At 30.7% G+C, this 21,454-nt stretch overlaps 1 protein-coding gene and 1 long non-coding RNA gene across 6 annotated transcripts in view; one reads left to right on the top strand and one right to left on the bottom strand.

The window, feature by feature from the left end:
* Positions 1-16,795, bottom strand: part of LOC146996783 (uncharacterized) — a 28,140-nt gene extending 11,345 nt beyond the window's left edge. The window contains exons 1-2 of one of the 3 annotated variants that reach the window (XR_015041665.1): positions 16,682-16,773; positions 10,746-10,873 (exon numbers count right to left, since the gene is read on the bottom strand). This is a non-coding gene — a long non-coding RNA (uncharacterized LOC146996783). Of the gene's footprint in view, positions 1-10,745; positions 10,874-15,777; positions 16,082-16,681 lie in introns of those variants that run through there. The other 2 variants (XR_015041666.1, XR_015041667.1) reach the window with 2 other exon arrangements.
* Positions 1-21,454, top strand: part of Skp2 (S-phase kinase-associated protein 2) — a 91,740-nt gene that overhangs the window by 15,895 nt on the left and 54,391 nt on the right. For all 3 annotated transcript variants that reach the window (XM_085818547.1, XM_085818546.1, XM_085818548.1), the window contains exons 4-5: positions 7,080-7,188; positions 21,035-21,149. In XM_085818547.1, coding sequence (XP_085674673.1) covers positions 7,080-7,188; positions 21,035-21,149 — 224 coding nt within the window. The remainder of the gene's footprint in view (positions 1-7,079; positions 7,189-21,034; positions 21,150-21,454) is intronic.

Genomic DNA, 21,454 nt, shown 5'->3' with positions numbered 1-21,454 from the left:
TGTCATTTTGAAATAAAATAAAAAAATAGTAATCAGTCATCTAGGCTAACTATGTAATATAATATTTGCTAAAATATCATTGATTTTCAATTTTTAAGTAATTATCTTTATTTTTATGTTATTCATAATCATTTAATGTTGCTTCTTCCTTAATTTTATTTGTTATTAGTAAATAATGCTTCCAAATTTCAGGAAATTTTCTCTGGCATAATCTTGAAATTAATTCTAGCAGTATGATGACATACCATCACGAAATTCAATGCACATATTTTTTGCTTATTTATGCTGTGAAATAAATATAAAATACCTCTGTTTATTTTTAAAATATCATTAAATAGATTTATTTCTTTTGTGTAGCTGCAAAATGTCTGCAAAAAAGCCTACTTTTATTTCAGATTGGGCAAATTCTAATCTCAATCTTCAGTGGAGAAAATAATTCCTATTATAATTATAATAGTGTGCTTTGGGGATATAAGTCGTATGTAATTGGAAAATTTTTCTGTTTTCAAGTAATACCATAATTAATTTACCTCTTAGCCCAGCCAACGTGCATTACGCGAATAGACTGGAATTTTCTTGAAACACTTCTTGAGTCAGGGAATTTCATTCCATTCTTCATTGAATGGCAACCCTGTATTTATAAGTATCCAAACATTTTTAGGGTAAACCTAGGTATTACTTTAATGCATCTGTTGTACTTTAGTACTTCATAAATGGTTCAGTTGGAAGTTCAACAGTAATATTGGGTTTTAATGAAAGTTTCCCACTACCGCAAATATCGTCTGCACAAACAGTCTGTGTTGGATGTTTAATTGTATTTTTTTGTCAAGTGATTTTTCGCATTTAAGAGAAAGAGACTTGCTTTAGAGAACTGTGTTAGGAAATTTACAAAAAAATATTGTTATCATTAAGTGCAAGGTGTCTGAAATGGAACTATCATGCTACTAGATTCGAACCATCATTTACTTCCAGATCTGTTGCAAAAAGTCAGTTACAGAATGTCATCAAATCATGTGTACAGCTTTAGGTACTAATATTGTATCAAATGACACTGTGAAGGTTTGGTACCAAAAGTTAAAAAACAAAGACTCTGACATTAAAGAAGTGGAGCATTCTGGCCAGTCAACTGATGTTGAGGCCTGCCTGTGAGAACTTGTGGAAGATGATCAGTATGCAACCACTCAAGAGCTTGCTAAGGAGTTAGACGTTAGTGCCATGTCCATTAGTCACACTATGCATCACATACACTTGATGTAGTAGTTCAATTGCTAGCTTACTCAAGCAAATAAGCTTGAGCTGACTCAAGCAGATAAGAACAGACGTTATTCGTACATGCAGTAATTTGCTTGAATATGAACGCAAGCACAAAATTCTAGACCAGATTGTCACTTGTAATGAAAAGTGGATTTACTTCAACAACACAGGCCAAAAAGGGGGTTGATCTGCACCCAGTGACCACGTCAGCAGCATCGCAAAGCACAATTTGACTAACAAAAAGATTGTGCTTTGTATCTGGTGGGATTGCTGTGGTGTTATCCGCAAAGAGTATCTGGAAAAAGTAAAACCTTCGACAGTAAGGTGTACAGCAAGATGCTAGTCCATGTTGATGCTGCTATCAAGGAAAAATGTCGAATTGAGTTCTGGTGCATAATGTAATGTTCCATCAAGATAATGCAAGACCACATGTGTCTGCATTCACCAGCTGGACTCTTTATTGACTCGAATGGGATCTTTTGGCACACCCACCATATAGGCCGACATCACTCCTTCAGACTTCTACCTTTTTTCACACCTGCAACTACATTTAGCTGGTGCTATCTTCCATTCTGCACAGGATGTCCGAAATGAGGTTGACCTGTTTTTGGAATCGCAGCCACCAAATTTCTGCGTCGAAGTCTTTGAAAAGCTACCAAAACATTGGCAAAAAATCATAGATTTGGGTCATTATTACTACCTGCCCTAAAGGAACTGCTTTCAAAATTTTTGTTTGTTTGTTTTGTTCCATTAAGAGTGTTTTTTGGTGGAAAGCTTCCGTTACAAACAGATACATAATATTTTTAAGCCTAAATTTGTATTTAGTTGCATTTTTTTTTTTTTTTTTTTAATTTTTCATATTAACTAAATGTCTAATTCCATTGTGCATAGGTTCTTGCATATATTTTATTGCATTGCTTATTTTATTTTACATTGTCTTTTTTAGTCTTAATTTTTTCCCCTTTTCTACACTATTGTGAATATGTCCCATTATTGCATCAGGGAAACCAGTCATCATTGAATACATATTTAAATTTTCACTATATTTATTTATATATTTCTCTGGTTTTGTGTATAGCAAAAGTAATTTATTAATTTGTATTCAAGAATCAACTGTAACGAAATATGATAATCCCTAAATTATTGTGCATCTAAAGAAAAAAAAATTCCCTTTAAAAGTCAATTCTCCTTTGGTAAATAAACAATATTTAAATTTTGATATTTACATTTTATTTCTATTGTAAAAAAAATAACATTTGTTTCATTTGTATAATTTTATAATGTATCATACATATATTCAAGTAAACTTCAATATCATTTTTAATGGTTACTATTCATCAGCCCAATATAAATTTTATATCTCAGACTTCTAAATTAGTTAAGTTTCATAGTAATTTAATATACTTGAAGTTACAATAATATTGAAATACTGTTCCTAGGAGATAATAATTAAATTCTAATTTTAGTTTATATATAGTTTATATATATATAGTTTGAATAAATTCATGAAAGTAATCCTGATTATACCATCTCTAAGGAAAAGGTGTAGTGAAAAAATTATAGATGTAAAGACAAGTAAGACTCTTGTATGGGAGTCTTATATATATATGTGTGTGTGTGAATATGGCAAAGCCTCGAGGGCTATCTGCCTAAGGGGAGGGATGCCTTCGTGGAGGACTTTCTAAGGGAAACTGGCCCGTATACACATTACACATGGGGAAAACCACGAAAACGCCCATGCAGCCAGCCCATTCGCGGGATTCGAACCTCAGACCGAACTACCAGTGTTCAGCGACTTTACCGCTCGGCCGCTGGTGGGCTCTTATATATATATATATATATATGTATAATATATTTAATATATATATATATAATTCCAGAAGCACAGAATAGGAATCAGCTTGCAGTTTTTGTTGTGGCTGAGGGTGGAGGCTTACAGATGAAGATAACAAAACATGAACTTGACAAATTGCCAGTCTTTATTTCCATACATATAAAATCATCTCCATATATATTTATCTGATCATAATGAAATCCAAGACATTTCTATGGTTCAATCTTAATGAAATATGATAGACTGCTGTGTACATTGGCTCTTAAAATTACTACGCAAGCATTTTAGATGGAGAAGCAGAGCAGTGGGGATATTTTAGCAGTGGCAGAAGCTAGGAAAAGAATGACATAATTAGCTGCCAGAAGTATTTATACCAGAGTAGATGCGATTTTCAAGCAGCGTTACGTAACATAGAGAAAAATCTTGAATTTGGGAGAACAAATGAAATAAGGGAGAGAGCACCAAATCTACAATGTTAATTTTGAAATCGGCAATTATTTTTTAAAGCAGCTATCATATTTTGTTATATCTTATATATTCCTCCCCCTTGAAAAGAAACGTCGGGGAAGCAGGGTGCCAGAAAAGGATGAGTGAAACAAGAGAGAGTTTAGTATATGAGGAAAGACATGAAGAAGCATCAAGGACATAGCCGCTAGGTTTGTCTATGCTCTGGCATTGTTCATGACCTTTCTCATACATAGATTAAGTAAAACTTAAACAACTAATTTACAATTATTGCAGTAACAATATAATTTCTAAATAAACTAATAAATTAAGACAAAAATTAAAACAAATATAATTTTAAAAGTCCTTTAGTCCTTTTTGAAAAAAAAAAAAAAAAAGTCCTATGTCTTTTTGAATGTTGAATGAAACGTTTGTAAATTCTGTTAACTGCAATAATTGCACAAGGTAAATGTTCAAAATTCACGAAAAGTCTTCCAAAGTAAATGTTCACATGTTTTTCATAAAGTAAATGTTCACTAAAAATCTCTCAAATTTTTGCTGATGAACACATTTCCATTATAGTATATATTAAATTGTGAACTTTCATTTACTTTCATATTCAGAAAAATATAATTTTCATATTTAGTTAAACTCATGTTCAGTGAAATATAATCTTCATCTCTAGAATTAATTAAATAAAATTTTCTTGCTGTAGATACACATACTTAATACAACAGAAATTCAATATAAAAACATAATAATATGATGCAATACTAAATAATACACTAACACTTTGACAATTAATTTGGCATGTCCTCTCCAACAAAATCAGCGTACTAACTTGCTGGTGGTTGGCGGTATGCTTAACTACAATAGGCCAGAAAAACCTCCATTCCTTGAACAAGGTAGCTGGTTTTTGGCATTGTACAGTTGTCAAAGTTTGTTTTCTTTAAAAAATCTTTCATATTACTTAATAAAAATACAACATCATATAAAATTAAAACTGAAATTCAAGGTAAAGTCTTTTTTTTATTTTGCAAAAATGTCATTAAATAATGGGATCGCCAAAAATTTTAGCAGTTTTGATATTTCTTTAACTTATTATAATAATTTTACAAATATCAAATATTTTTACATAATATATCTGAAAGTAGATAAAGATAAGACAATACAGACAAAGAAAAAAAAACGAAAACATTTCGACGCATTCTTTTTATAATATAAACGTTCATGTTTCTTGCTTTGCACGTGACATTGTCATTTCATCTGTTACGTATTTAAAATTTTCACATTGTTCTATGTCTTAAAATTAGAAATTAAAGTTAATGACCTAAAACTGCAATAGTATATTATGGTACAAGTGAAAAGATTGACAGTTTCAATCATGTGTGTGTCGGATTTGCTCAATACTTATGGGGTCCCACAAAATTTTTGTAAATATTATGGGCTCCTAGGGGTTGCGAATGAAAAATGTTTAAGAAACCCTGCCCTACACTAAGAAGAAAGAAAGAGAAAATTTTTTTAAAAAAATTAATGCGTGTGTGTGTGTGGGGGTAGCACTTCTTTGTCAAACTATGTTTAGAGTATCGTGACTGGTTAAAAAGGAGGGGGGGGGGAAAGAAAAAAAAAAGAAAAACCAGTGTCAAAAATAGAAAAACCAGAGTCAATATCATGGCCATAGTTGAATCTCCTAACAAAAAAAGAAGAAATAATTTTAATATGATGTTAGGAGTATCCCTAGGTGGACAGTGGATGTCTGCTATCACTTCTTGTATTCTCCCTAAAGAGAAGATACAAGGAGTAATACACATAATGTAAAAACTAGTGTCGGGGGGGGAATCATTTGTCTTTGAATGAAAAATCTGGTATTGAATCCATATTTTCAAAATGTGTTGGTAGAGTTTTTCCTCTCCTCATCTTCTGGGCTGTGGGGGACATACACAACAAATTTTGAATGGAAAAACTCTGGGAAGAAGAAAAAGAGCCAGATTAGGAAAGGTCAAGATCGGAAAAAATAATTTGTCACAGTTAGGGTTTAAAGTCTAGATCAGGTTTTAAATGTCATAATCGGGAAAACAAAATTTTTAATTCAGAATTTTGAAAACTAAAATGAATTAATTTTTGACAGAGACAAGAATTTTACTATTTCTAATTGTTAATTTAAATTCACCTTGCTGGATTAAAAGGTTTAAGTCTGGTTGAACGAACAATTTCTGATTTCTTTTTGGTTAGAGAATTGGGTTTATCTATTTCAAAAGTAACGTCATAATATTGTTTTAAAATTTTGTAAGGATCTGAAAAAGGAGGAGAAAGTTTACGAGTATTAGGATATTGAAATTCTTCGTACATTACTAAATCACCTACTTTAAAATTACTAGATTTATAATGAGTATCATATCTTTCTTTGTGTGGGAGTCATATATATGTATAAATAAATATAATAAATATGTATAATATATATGCGTGTATATATTTATAACATAAATTATATGTATATATTTTGTGTATGGTAGATATTATGCATATAAATTGACAACTTTGTGATAAGAATTAATAATGTTATTTTTATGCCACTATTTGCATTTTAATTTTTTAACAACTTTTTGTAAATAAATTTGCACTTTCATTTTCCTGAGAAATAAATTGTAATAATGCATGTAAACACATATAAATAAATTTTTGAATGATTAACAAGAGATAATATTTTAATAATTAAGTGTGTTTGTAATATAACATTTTTTTTTTTTTTTATTTCAGTATGAGTTTGTTGAAAATAATACATTAAAAAGTAAAATTAAATTACATGATGTTTACATTTTAATCTTCATCACAGGTACTTATGTATTATTCCACTGACCATGCAAATTGGCTATCATCGCACCAAAAAAGTTAGCAGAGATCCCATTCTTGTAGAATGCTGAGCCACATTTCTATCTGCAGCTGTTTCAATAACATTTGTCTCTCTGCACAATCTACTAAATTGCTACTGTTGTGGAAATATTCGACCTAATATGTAAAATGGTTTTCGATTTTTGCTGTTTTGATAGGCATTTTCATTTAATCAGAAGCTCTGTTTAGAATGCTATGATTACAAACTTTCTGTAGATGATTGTTCCGAATGATTTCTGCTTTGTTATCCATATCCAGCTGTTCTTTTTCCCATTCAACAGATATTAATTCCGTTGATCAGCTGTAAATGAACTAGAGTGCAATCACAAATATGATCTACAAACTCCGGACTAATGATTTTCAAAATTCAAGAAATAAATACAACAATAGCGATTAATTTACATGCTTGTTCATAAAAACAATTTCAGATAAGTCTGACTGAGAATCAATCGGGCTTACTTTAAATTGATGACATAAATCAGCTGATTTATGATAAGACTGATTAATATCCTAAATTGCATTGCTTTGTGACAGTTGACAGTCGATAGGATAATATGTATGCATCAGGTAGTCATATAAATTTTATTTTCATTTATGTTAAAATGTTTTGCTTTTCTATATATTTTCTGTATTGTTAATTTGTTTTCTGTATCGGCAGATCCATTTGCAAAATTATCTGATGAAATCATTTTGCATATATTTAAATGGTTACCAAAGACAATTTTGGTAAAATGCTCACAAGTTTGTAAAAGATGGAGAAATCTGAGGTAAATTTTATTATTTAATTATGAAAATAATGATCTAATTTTTTATGTAATATTTTTCTTTTTACATTACCTCCCTTTAATGATATAGAAAACATCGAAGTGATCCAAATCTACAAAAAATTTAAGTAGTACACCCTCCCAATAAGGGACACCCACCAGACCCTTAAATGTCTTGTCCCTTAAATACAAGTGTTCCTTCTTCAGAAGGTACATGCTAAAGAAATGTAATTTAATTAAAAATTCAGGTTATATCAAGCTTTAAGTAGATGATATGTAAATAACATAGTCACGGATATTTATTTCAATTCGAAGTTAATGAAAAATTAAAATTCTTAATTAAAAGGTTTAAGTATTGTAAAAATGTGTGAAATGAACAATATTTTTCCTTAAAGAAATTTATTGAAAATAATCTGTTACATACGTTGAAAGTCTGTGAACTGCAAGCATTTTTTTCCACATGGATATAAGTCATTTTTATAAGAATTCATTTTCATCAGTAGTATTTTCATTGAGGGCACTCGAAACTGTAATTTTAAAGCTTGCTTTCTTAATAAAGTGCTAAACACAACTTTATGATATGAATTTAACAACTTTTGTTATCCACTAAATGGCATTAAATATATTGACACATTCTGCAAGCTGATCACCATTTCCATCATTGGTGCAAACGCTGTAATACTGATGTTGCATTAAGTAGAAAAGGTACTTAATTCCATTGATTTGAGCTTTAAATTTGGTGGGTAGGCTGATGAATTGTCAAGAAATAGCCAAATCTTACTATTTTTCTTAGACATTGTTTTATCAAGAGTAATCAACCATTTTGACATTATGCTGTACACCATCCGTGAAATTTTATTGTGATGTGAATGGATCACGTAAGCTTTTGGACTGATGTGTTTGAAGCAGCTTTGCTTTTGGCCATTCTAATTACAAGTGGTTGCTCAAACTCTCCTCTCACGCTACAACAACGTAGCACAGTAAGACATTCTTGGAGCTTTTACCAAAAGGGGACTTTTTTCCTTTAAAGCAGTGTTTATTAGGCAAAATTCAATGAAATATTCCAGTTTCATTTAGTTTCAATTAGAATAATTTTTTATGTTAATTTGCTACCTTTAACAGCAGATATTTAATTTTCTTATTGTTTTGTATTCCTTTTTTCTCTTTACGATTTGATAATATTGTCCTTTGTTTTTGAAGAACTCGCAATATATTGTGTATTTAAATATTTGTGAAAAAATAACAAAGCAAACCTAGATTTTTCAAAATAAAATAGTTGCCAAGACTGGGCAAGCTCACACAATTGAAAAAAAAACTTTTATTACCAGCAGCTAAAGATATCATTTTAACATCATTCAATGAAAAAGTGGCTAATGAACTTAATAATATTCCATTATCAAATGATACAGTAAGTTTAAGTATTCATGAAATGGCAAATTCGATAAAAGAGAGACAATTCAATATTCGAAAAATAAAGCACAATGAATATTTCGCATTGCAATTGGATAAAGGTACTGATGCAAAGAACTTTGTTCAATTATTAGTTTACATATGTTTCAAAGAAGATAAACGAATTGCCAAAGAGTATTTATTTTGTGAATCTCTTCGTGATAGAGCTACTGTAAGTGAAATTTTCAAAGTAATTGACAATTTTATGTCTTAGAAAGATATTCCTTCGAATAAGTGCATTGCTGTATGCAGTGACGGAGCTCGGGCTTTAACAGGAAAATATTCAGATGTTATTTCTCAAATAAAGAAAGGTCGCACTTGAAACTAAATTTACTACTCCATTCATCATGAAGCTTTTATTGGCCAAAACAATCCCCGAAAATCTGAAAATCGTTTTGAATCAAGCTGTAAAAATTCTTAATTTTATTAAAAGCTTCTAAATTTAAGAATATTTGTGATTTTATGCAAATCGATGGGCAGTGAACATGAAACATTTTTGTTACATTTCGAAGTAAGGTGGTTGTCCAGAGGCAAAGTTTCAAATCATCTTTTTGAACTTTGATCAGAAATCCAAATTCTTCTCTGTGATTCAAAATTTTAATTGCAAAAATGTTTATTTATGAATTATGGTTGGCATATTTAGCTGAGATTTTTGGAAAGTTAAATGAATGAAATTTAAGATTACAAGGAAAAAGTGTTAATTTTGTTACTAGCTCAAAATATTTTGAAAATAAAAGAAGAGTTTGCATCTGACATTAAAAACCATTGGTTGTCATTGATAAATAATTTCAACATGTATTTTTCTAAGAATTATGAAAAAGAAAATTAGATTATAAATCCATTTTGTTGAAATGTACCTGAAATTTTATGTTGTGAAGAAAAAGTATAATTTATAGTAATTTCCTGTGCTCAAACTCTAACTGAAGATTTCAAATAAATACTCTTTTGGATGCTTGTTAGCATTTGGCGGAACTTGAGGGGGGGAGAGTTTAAACACATTTCAAATAAACTATTAAATTTTTATTGCCTTTTCACACAACCTATTTGTGTGAACAAATTTTCTTCCATGTTTTATTTGAAAAATAAATACGGAACAAAATTAAAAGTAGTATCCTGATATATGTTTAAAACTAAGTGAAATAAGACCAGAAATTTATCTCTCTTAAACAGTCCCAAATTTTACACTAAATTTTAGAATTAAAATATTATAACTTATTTTTTTTATAATTAAAATGATAACTAGTTTTTAATCTGATATTTTTTATGTGTGCATATTTAATACAAATAGCCGTTGGTTTAGGTAAAATAACACGCCAAACAACTATTAATTTAGAAGTCAAACAACAAAAATTGGGGTTATATTTTCAAATTTTCACAGGACTAGTTTTGATGGTTTTACCGAACTTATTTGCACTTTGACAGCTGAGGATCATGGTTCGGTAAAACCATCGAAACTAGTCCTGTGAAAATTTGCAAATATAATGCTGATTTTTCTTGTTTGACTTCTAAATTAAGCCAGTAGTTTGTACAAATGCAAATATATTTTTATTAACATTTCTATTGAGAAACTAAAAAATAATCATTGTAAAATGTAGTGGTGGTACTGAAGATTTTCAAGTTTTGTTTAGATGATACGCATTAGTCGAAAGGTTGAGAACCGTTGGTTTATTTGAATTAGTAATTTATAATATTTTTATTTCTTCTGTTTGGCATATGACTTACTCGGTTTTTAATTATTGCAAATATCTTCCCTAAATCTCTCAAACTAAACTTTTCAATTTCTGCTACATTAATTATATCAACTTTTTGTTCTTATGTTAATCTTTTCCTCTTTGAAGCTATGATAGTAACGTATGTAAAAATAATTCTAACATGTACAAAACTACACTTCTCTTGCTTCTCAGTCCTAAGAATGATAGAAATTTGCACTCTACATTGTGAGATCCCTGTGCACTGGTATCTTGTCCAGTTATCTCACCATCTTTTCTTTCGGTCTTGGGTTTCCTTATATCTTACTTACAGGTTTTCTTAATGCTACTGAGAATTGTAACAATAAGGAGATACTCAATTCTGTGAATGCAAAATATACTTTTGATTGTACCACAACTTACTTTTTAACAATGTAAAAATGCCTTTTCTCTACTCAAAAGCAGTTTTCAAAAGGGAGGGATTAACTTATCATTTTATTGTTCCTTTGTCAGAAAACTATCTTCCACTGAGCACAAACATGCCTTTGAACCTAAAAAGATTATTAACAAAGAGTATTTCAATTTTTATATATCTATCTTATTTTTTAATTTTTCATCCAAATTCTCATAGATAGAGTGTTCATTAATAAGAGATAAATACATTAAGATCCATAAATAAAGGGACCGGGGCCGGGATTCTGTACTTGTGACTGGTATTTAAACTGGTTACTATAGGCATCAAGATACATCTAGTTATCACAAACTATAACTGGAATAATGTTAACTAAAGTATCCAGGGGGATCACTATATGTATGACTTAGTTTCTTCTTAAAGTATTGCCAGCGTAGTTTGTCTTCTACAATGCGTTTCATCCCACATGAAGAAGTGCAGGGATGTTAAACGGTTTTTAAATTAGGACAGCATGAGAGGAGCTTAGCTGCTAATCTTTCTCTTGTTTTGAGAGTGTAATTTGCCTGGTCTGTTAAGTCCTGTTTCTTGCATATTGTGTGGTAAATTTTGCATATTGTTCGGTAAATTATCGTGGAAAGCGTGTAAATTGGTTCCACATAATAATGGAGAAAATAATACCATAACTGTCACCTCTCAGGCCTTAGAAATTTTGTAACCCAGAAGATATTTAATAATAATAAACAAGAAAATAAATTATGCATCTCCTTGATGTTATTTCTAAGTATTAGTATATAAAATATAATTAATATTAATGATTAAATGTGATTAAATAAAATTATTGTATTTAATCATATATGTATAAAAAGTATTAACTTATCTTTGAATACATTTGTCTAATAGGTAATATATATGTATAATAACAATATGCAGTGGTTGATGGTACAATAATACAATGGAAACAATATGCAGTGGTTGATTGATGATGTTAATACAAGTTATGTTACGGTAACATTAGCAGTCAATGTTATGTTGCTGTGCTACTCTGACACTTTGATGGTCACATCTGCTGAACAGCACTGAGTAGTTCTCCATCTGCAACTCCACTGAGAGTAAACAAATGAGTTGAATTGAACTGAATTATTAGTAGTTCTGATTTGAGCCAAATAAAAAATATTACAGCTGTCATTCATTTTTTTGCCATAAAAGGCAAAGATGGCTTATTAAATCATAATATAATTTGTGTACAAAAAATATTATTCAAACTAGAGCTTCAGTTCATAAATTGCAGATAGATTTGCATTATAAGGCAGAGTTTCCGAGTCGAATCCAGAGAGGTGACAGTGAGCAAGACCTGTATCTCTGCCAAGGCTTCTGAATCTTCCTTTATGCATCTTGCCTATCATCTTCCTCTATGCGCTGATATAAACATAAATAAAACTAAATAATAATAAAATTATTTGATATAAAACATGAGGATAGGCAGAAAGAATAAACAAGGCAAAATATTATGTACAAAGACCCACCTTGATATCTCCAGTAAAGCTAAGAAAAACGTACAAGAGACGTCACCTTCCCATGCCTGTGTTTGAAGGTTGCTGCTTTGAGTAGCTGTGAGAATATGTATGCGTGGTATATGTAATATATATCTGTATGTATGAATAAGTGTAAATACAGTACATAGTCTGAGATTCGGATGTCTAATATCCAGACCTCAAAGGTCACCACAATTTTTTTTTTTTTTTTTAACATGCTTTACGCATGCATATTTGATTCCGTGCCCTGCGCATAATAAAACATGTGGCGAGTGTTGCTTCTTAATTTCACTTCGGCACTAAATAAAATACTTCATTATTGAAGAAACAATCATTTTAGCATAAATTTTGTATGATTGAGAATTTGGCTCTAATCCGTAACTGTTTGGTGTACATCTCAAACCGAAACATTCTACATAGACACATCGTTGATTTCACCCCTACGAATGTTTAACATCCCTGACGCCAACCTGGCAAATCATTATTTACTATATTTTGCTTTCATCACCGTATGTTTATCAACACATAACAACTTGAGTAATGACTCATGTAGCAATGCCTAAAGAATTTGTTTACATTAGTAATTGAGTAATAAAGAGTATGGTAACCTATTGTGTTGTCATTACGCTTGGTAATGATTAGAGATTTAAGTTAAATGTGCTAAGAAATGTTGATGAGGAAAAATATAACAAAAATTCTTTCCATATGCTATAAATAGAGTTTCTTAATGATACTTGTAGGCCAAAAGATTACATTTAGTGCTATTTGAATTAAGAATAACTTATTTGTTATTCGCATAAACCTAGAACCAAGGCCAGGGCTTGTATGGTGGCAAAATGTAAGGAAGACAAAGAGAGGTGCTTGTAGTAGAATTTGGGACCTACAGAGACAGCACCAGGCGGTAAGATATCTACTCCAGCCCTCAATAAGCCTTAAGTATATGTGGGAATTTATTTATTCAGGACTTAGATAAGCCTTAAGCATGTGCAAGAAGAAATAGACATAAATATAATAAATAACTAATCTAATACAGTTCAGGCTTAATTCTCAGAGCGCAATAAAAGATCAAATTTAGCGGAACAACTTGTCTTTAGTTGCCAATTTCACGATACATAGCCAAATTTGTATAGGGAACGATAGCTAAATTTTCTACTGACAGCTGCAGATTTTAAAGGTTTTCAGATATTGCAAGTCAAAGGGAAAATTTTCCAGGTAAAGGATTTTGTAAAGAAATATGGAGAAGCAGTAATAAATGATGATGATATAGAAGAAGATTTTGTGATCACAATGCTCCTCAATCAACGATCAATTAATGGATGGTAAAATCTGTAATATGGTTCTAGATCAAGAAAATACCAGTACTGATAGTTAAGAAAGTGAGAGAGTGTACTGAAAGCGAAAAAATTTCGATTGACAAGTTAATCAGAATTATCGACACAGCAATTACAGGACTTCAACAATGTAACTAAAGAAGAAATTATTTCTGTCTGGAGAATTAAAGAGAAACTATTAGCACAAAAAACAAAGCATCTTAAACAACTTACATTGGAAGAAATGTTTAATAAAGTAAACAAATAAATATTAAGCCCCCCTTTTTTTTGTAAATTTTGGATTCCCTCCCCTTTTTTTAAGTTTTGAAGCATTTATGATTTTGATCATAAATGCATAATTATTTCATAAATCACATTTTCATATTTTTAATTTTATAATTTCTATGGACCATCTTACTAGATTTAAACTGATGATCTAATATCCAGAAAAATAGATTTATATTTCATACAGTTATGAGAAATGTTCCGTACTGAATTAAGTGTAGTATAGGAAAATTTTAAATTAGTGCACCATTTATATAAGTTGCTTCTAACGAAATTTTAAGCAATACCACTTAAAATTTTTGTTAACAATAAAGAGTAACAACAATAATTTTATGATGAGAAAGTTTCGGATATATTGAAAAATATGCAAAATTTCACAGTAAATTATGAAATCTTGCATAATGGAAGTAAAATGTATTGGCCATGTAGATATAACACAATTTTGAAATGTTATTGCTTACCTTAATTTTTGCTTTCTTCTTTCCTTCTGTTATAAACTTATCTCATTTTTGTTCAATTTCTTTTTCTGCATTGATAGAGTTTGATGTTCCTGCTGTATCTATCACATAATACTTAGAGGAGTTATTTTGTTATTCATCTTGATTTTTTTCCCGCTTTTTTTTTTTTTTTTTTCTATTATAATTGATCTAAATCTTGAACTTTTTCTCTTCATTTATTGATACTAATTTTCTGCATCCATTTTCGTAAAATACCTACACAGCACATCTTTTTGTTTTAACTTTTCTTCTCTATTCGGCACTGCTTTTTCTTTTTTTAATCCTGATTTATATTCGTAACTCATATTTGGTATTTTGCGGAATTCTGTTAAAAATGAATTAATTTAAGAAAATAAATAGAAATTGCTTGTATTACTTTTTACAACACCAAATGTAAATGCAAACGAATTAACAATGAATGAACATGTACAGTATGTGTATTTAGAGTTATGTCATAGCTCATACAAACTATAATCTGGTACAGTATGTAGCACTGAATCCAACTGTATTTATTTTTCAATTATTATGATGACAGTTATTTGTATTTTAAAAAATATGATGTTAATATTCTATATTGTTAGAATTTATTAAAATATTTTTTAATCTTTAATTATTCATATTTTGTTTTAATATACAGTCAAAAGTCGTTAATCCGGACTCGTCGGGACTTCGGCGACTCCGGATTATAGATCATCAGTTTAAATCTGGTAAGATGGCATGTAGAAATTATAAAATAAAAAATATGAAACCGTAATTTATGAAATAAAGAACAATTATCATCTAAAGGGTATCAAAATTAAAAAAAAAAAAAGCTTAATATTTATTTGTTTACTTTATTAAACATTTCTTTCAATGTAAGTTGTTTAAGTTGCTTCGTTTTATGTGATAATACTTTCTCTTTAATTCTATAAACAGACATAATTTCTTCTTCAGTTACAAAGTTCCACTGTTCAAGTCCTATAATTGCCGTGTCGAGAATACCGACTAATTTGTCAATCGAAATTTTTTCGTTTTCAATAACCTCTGTGTCACTTTCTTCTTTATTGGAAGCGAATTATAATGACGAGGAATTTGATTTAAATCATAACAAAGACAGAGTACATCGATATGAAATACTACATTTAGTAAGGAATTATAAGCCGAATAAAATAAAAACATCTGCCCTGAAGATAAGGATAGTGCTGACAGATCAACTTCCAGTTCATTGCGTGTCTCGCCTTCCCCGCAGAGCAGCGTGAAATTGATAAACAGATTTCGGAATGGTTAGAGAAACAAAGGATATGCCTTTATCCATTTTTTGCAGCAATTCCACTTTATGTTTAATAGACTTCGAAACATACTTTCGCTTTGTTGATCCTTTACATATTAGTAAATATATATCGGAAATTCTATTTGACATAATCGAAAGTTCAAGCTTACTTTTATAAAACAGGGGTGTTTGTGCTCCGGGGAAACCCTGGAATTCCGGGGATTTTGAACTTTGATACCCGGAAATTCCGGGGATCGTCGTTCAAAAGGAAGTAGGAATAATAATGAATTATTTATTTTGATCTGGGTAATTTTGTTTCCTTTGAAAGCAGAAAACGCAAGGTCAGTGTGTGTGGTGAAAACTTTTCCTTTCTTTCTCCTAAGGCAGTGATAATGCGTGAAAAGGGGGAAAAAACTTCTTTTTTGTTCTTTCCTTATTGCGAGTTATGACTCATTCCCCCGGTTCTTGGACATTCTCTTCTGGATTCTTTTTGGCAAGTAGGCGCGGCATAAAAAAAAGGGAGAGACTTCGTTCGACCAGATGTGTGATCACGTGACTCTGGGTTCAAAGGTCTTATCTCTCCTGGCGTGGCGCCAATAAGTAGAGAAGGGGGATTTTTCTCCGTATTAGTTATTTGTTATTGATCGCTTCTCAACTTTTTTTTCTCCACTGTGTAAAATTTTCGTTTCATTTATTGATGCACGTGTAAATTTTTCGTTTCGTTTATTGAAATATTTTTTTATTTATGTACGCAAGAGAATTTCACTATGAAATTTCTCAATATAAATAGTGATATTATACAATTAGAAGAAGGTATCCGGAATGCATTTAGGTGGAATTGGATTGAACGGAGAGATGGTAGTGGGGATACCATCGGCACATGGTGCAAGAAAATAAATGTTGCTGGACAAGCATATTGTGTTTTCTGTAACTCACTACTGAAGTATGGTGGGGAAGAATTCAAGGCTTTCACAAATCATTCTAAAACTGTGGCACACATAAAATATTTAAAGTGCATTAGACATTCAATGACTTTAAGTAATTATGCTAATTCAAAAAACACTGATGACTTACTGGAGATTGATGCTCGGCCATTGGATAGAGTGACAAGAAAAGCACGCCAAGAGGTATTAATAACTTCGTTTATCGCCAAGAATTCTCTTTCTTTCAATGTAGCTCCCAATTTAATTGAACTCTGCAAACAGTTGAGCCGCGATCAGACGGCACTAAACTTGTTGGAAATGTCCAGGACTACTGCATGTTATAAGATAAAATATGGGCTCGCAAAAACTATTAAGGAAAATATCATTAAAACTTTAAAGGAGACTCCATTTTCTCTAAATTTGGATATGAAAGTACTAGCAATGCTCAAGAAAGTATACTGGCAATATTGGTGCAGTTTTATGACAACAATCAAAATGAAGTTGTAGTTCATCATTTTGCATCTCTAAAGATGGAATCTTGCAATTCAGAAGCTGTTTTTAAAGCAGTTGTTAATACTATTGAAGATAATAATATTCCATGGGCAAACTTAATTAGTGTAGTAATGGACTCATGTAACACCATGCGTGGAAAAAAAAAGGGTGCTGAAACCAGACTACAATCAAACAAAGCACCCCACTTATTAGATATTGATGGTGACACATGTCACACAGCTAATAACTGTGCAAAAAAATTTGCTTCATGTTTTGATAGATACTTAGAAGATTTGTTTGATGACATCTATTTCGATATGAAAAGCTGCAGTAAAAGAGAAATTTTTTTCAAAATCTGTGAATCCCTTGCCATTAAAAACTTAAGCCCTTGAAGAGACCAGACCATAGGTGGGTGTACACTTTATGTGTTTTAGAAAGAATCAAAGATCTGTGGGATGCTCTTATTGCATTTTATTTTCACTATTTGGATAAAACTGATAAAGGGGATTATTTTTCTTATGTTGAAACTGTATACAATAAAAGAAATATTTCTGCAGCTCAGAAAAAAATTGTTGAAGGGGTGTATTCTTGCTTGCATTTCCAACAACTCACAAAGGATGCTTTAGCTCGGAAAAAAAGAATACTAAATGGGTTATTTGTTATGCAAAACAAAACTTTATTGCATATGGCATTAAATTCAGCAGTATTACCAGAGTTCAACACATATATTAAATTATTTGAAACAAAAAAATCAATGCTTCATTTAATACATTCCAGTATTTATAAATTGATGGCAAAATTTTTCTCTTTTTTTTATGAAGCCAGAAAATATAGAGTGCACATCTTATAATGATTTATTAAAGGTTGATGTCACAAATCCAGAATTCCATCTACCTAGCAAAGTAATATTTACTGGTGCAGAAGCTTCCACTCTCCTGAAGAAATTATCAAAAAATCATCCAATAGCAAAAGAATTCCAATTCTTGTCACTCTATCCAATGGCCGAGCATCAATCTCCAGTAAGTCATCAGTGTTTTTTGAATTAGCATAATTACTTAAAGTCATTGAATGTCTAATGCACAAATTTCTGTAATGAAAGCTTATACTAATACAGCAAAGCATATGAAACAGAAATTACCCCTTAAAAATTCATATCTAATTAATTTTACAGCATTAGATCCAGAGCTAAGAGGTAAAACCAGTACAATATTAGCTTTTGAAAAATTATCATCTTTTATGTCCCATATTTTTAGTGATAATGAAAAGTCAAAAGTAGAAGCTGAAATAAGGTTATACCAGAGTGATATTGATATCACCAAAGAAATGCTCTACACATCTGATGAAAGTGGAAATCAAGTCAAGTGTACAATTGATAAATATTGGTCTAAAGTTTTTAATTTAAAAGATGATTTCACAAATGATTATAAGTATCCTATATTGTCTAAATTGGTCAAAGCCTGCCTTAGCTGCTTCCATGGCCCATTAATGGAAAGTGCATTCAACTTAATGGATACACTTGTCACTGACTATAGAACCTCTCTTAAGATTGATTCCCTAGATTCAGTGCAGACTATTAAATATGATTTAATGGCTTCTAAAGAAACCTCATGAGAAAAATATGGCTAAAAAAATCCAATGACTGATCCAATTCACAAAGATCTCTTACTGAATATGAACAGGAGTCGGAAAACATATCAAGAGGACTTAAAAACATGTATTTCAGATGAGTCACCTATAAAAGTCTCTGAAAAACCTTCTATATTAGCAGAAAAGCAAACTGCTTCTACCTCTGCATGTGCAGTTCTCGAGGAAATTTCTTCAACTGTAAATGAGGAAAATAAAAGTCAACCTTCCTGCAATTATGAAGTTCACCACAAAAGAAAGACAAGCCCGCAAACATCAGAAAATAAAAAAAAGCAGCAGAAATTAGATAATTTTTTTAAATAATTAATTCAGGTAATTTAAAATATTTACATAAAATGTAGTAGTTTATATGTTTGAAAATTTATGGTTATTAATTTTGCAAAAAAATAATTCATTGAACTTTTATAATTAGGTCATTCAATACTTCATAATTGTAATTTTTCATTTCTCTCCCCCCCCTCTCGAAACTCCAAAATGTCGGTAGTAAGTCCGTAAAAGTTTCAGGGGATTTTTTGGGGTCCCACAAACACCCCTGATAAAATTGCTGTAATAGTCTGCAAAAAATAATAAGCCAGCTCTAATTCGAAGATTAAGGAACAGCGCAATCTGCAACATTAACGGAATTAGGTAATTTTAGTTTAGCTTATACCGTCTGTTATACATTAAACGTGCAAGCGTAAACGTGTTATGCACACACATATCCGCAGCCGTAAAGTTCTTACGCGCGTCACTGCGACGCATGTGCAGAAAGTTTGTAGCTTTGAGGTCCGGATTATGGGTGTCCAAATTAACAACTTTTGACTGTATATATTTTCCTCCTGTACTAATCATACTCCTGTAAAATGTAGACCCCAGTTATGAATGTCTGACATTTTGATTTTTTTTACTTTTGTTATAAATATTTAAAAAGTGTGATGATTAGATTATAATTTTAACTAATTTATCAGTTGCATGCCAATTTGTATAATTTATGCATTAAAAATATGTTTGTATTTTGATTTTATAAAGATTTCATTTCACATTTTGAGTTTCATGTTGTGCTTTAAATAATAAATATAAATGCTGCTTTATCTCTGTGTCTGAAAATATAGCTCAGATTAGGTTTTGAATTTTAATTCTAACATATCCTGTCACTGCGGTCATATGGCAGCTAGTGGCTAATTGAATTCACACTATTAAAACTGGATTCAAATCCCTGGACAAAACAAATACTTTCAGCTGAAGTGTCTGCAGAATTGGGGCAAGTTGTCTTAAGATGCTGGTTATATGGAAAGAAAGATAGAAGACATAATGTTCAATTTTTTGGATATTTTTGGTTAAAATTTGGATGGAAGTAGAAAGTCCTCGTTGGCTTGTCTGAATTGAGTAATCTGATGCAATGTCAAATCTGAAAAGAATTCAATTTCTCGATATGCATCATAATACACCTAGCATGCAACAGAAGTCATTTTATTAGTTGCTATATTTTTCTTATGCTTAATGCACATTTCATATTTTATTACAGAATACTTGGCAATGTAGTGTACTATAAATAGTGCAAGGGTTATGCATAGATGAGCTGAAATTCCCCATAACACACGAGAAATATCACAAATCATCAAAATTGCTTACAGGACAAGGCATCTTAATTTCAGAATTGTCTGCAACAGATCAAGTCTCAATTCATCTATTATTGGCTCATAGCTACTCACAGACTCACAGTATATACCATTTAGGAGCATAGGCTAGGCTCATCTGGAATATTCTAGAAGAGTCACTCCTAAAGCTTCAAAAACACATCTTATGAAAACTTTAAGAATTACCAAAAGAAATTGCAAAATGTTGCTAAGATCTGCTGGCCCATATCTCTGGACTTGAGCCATGATCATGATCCAGTGTCAAAAATAAAAGCTGTGCAAAATAATACCCAAAATATGCACATACAAACACATTATTGGAGTTCTAATTCAGAATTAAATAAAATATTCTGTAAGTGAACACAAAGTTATTATGCAAAATGCACCAAATAAATAACTAAGAACAGATACATACGAGTACAAAAATACGTAAGAACTAAATTACAGATAAACAAATGTAAATATTTCTATGAATATTATGCTTGTAATTTTAGGTTTAGGGGGCTAAGTTTTTGGGTAATTCTTTGTTAAATTATTTTCTCATGATATTTAAAAGTTGCACATAACAAGTTGCCAATTTAGGTTAGTTGCAATAGCTGCTTTAGTTAAGAAATGCCAGTATTTGTAAAAAATGCATATCAGAAAGTTACTTAAAAGAAATATCATTTAATGATTCTGTTTTATCATTTAGTGATTAACTTGTTTACATACCATGTGATAGATCTAGGAATAAATTATTCTTTGTTTTTTAGTTATGATGAAACGTTATGGAGAAGGTTTGATTTGGGAAGAAAGTTTATAAAACCAGGTGTACTTGGAACTCTTTTATCACGAGGAGTTAGTGTATTACGATTAGCTATGTCTGAGGTAAGACTTCTAAAACTCTTGTCTGAAACAAATAGTACATAAAATAAAGAGAAATAAGGCACCTTAACAATTTTGAATTACTTAAATGTTAGTGACTGTTGTATGTAAGTTTTCCACTTTTGAACATTGTTGTTTGGTATTTTATTGTTTTGAAACATATTTTTAATGTTCAAATCTTCTTTATACTATTTTCATCATAATTGTGGTAAGATGAAAAGTATTTTTATAAGGTGCAATATTTATAGTAATGATACCAAAAATATAAATAAGCCGCATCATCTTTCTCAGTTTTAGATATTTTCTGA

Source organism: Stegodyphus dumicola, chromosome 6 (assembly GCF_044657685.1).
Source record: "Stegodyphus dumicola isolate Sdum_Otavi_A_Nest chromosome 6, ASM4465768v1".
In the NCBI taxonomy this organism is placed as follows: domain Eukaryota; kingdom Metazoa; phylum Arthropoda; class Arachnida; order Araneae; family Eresidae; genus Stegodyphus; species Stegodyphus dumicola.
Note: the sequence above shows the minus strand (reverse complement) of the source record. Positions and strands in the feature narration are given on the sequence as shown.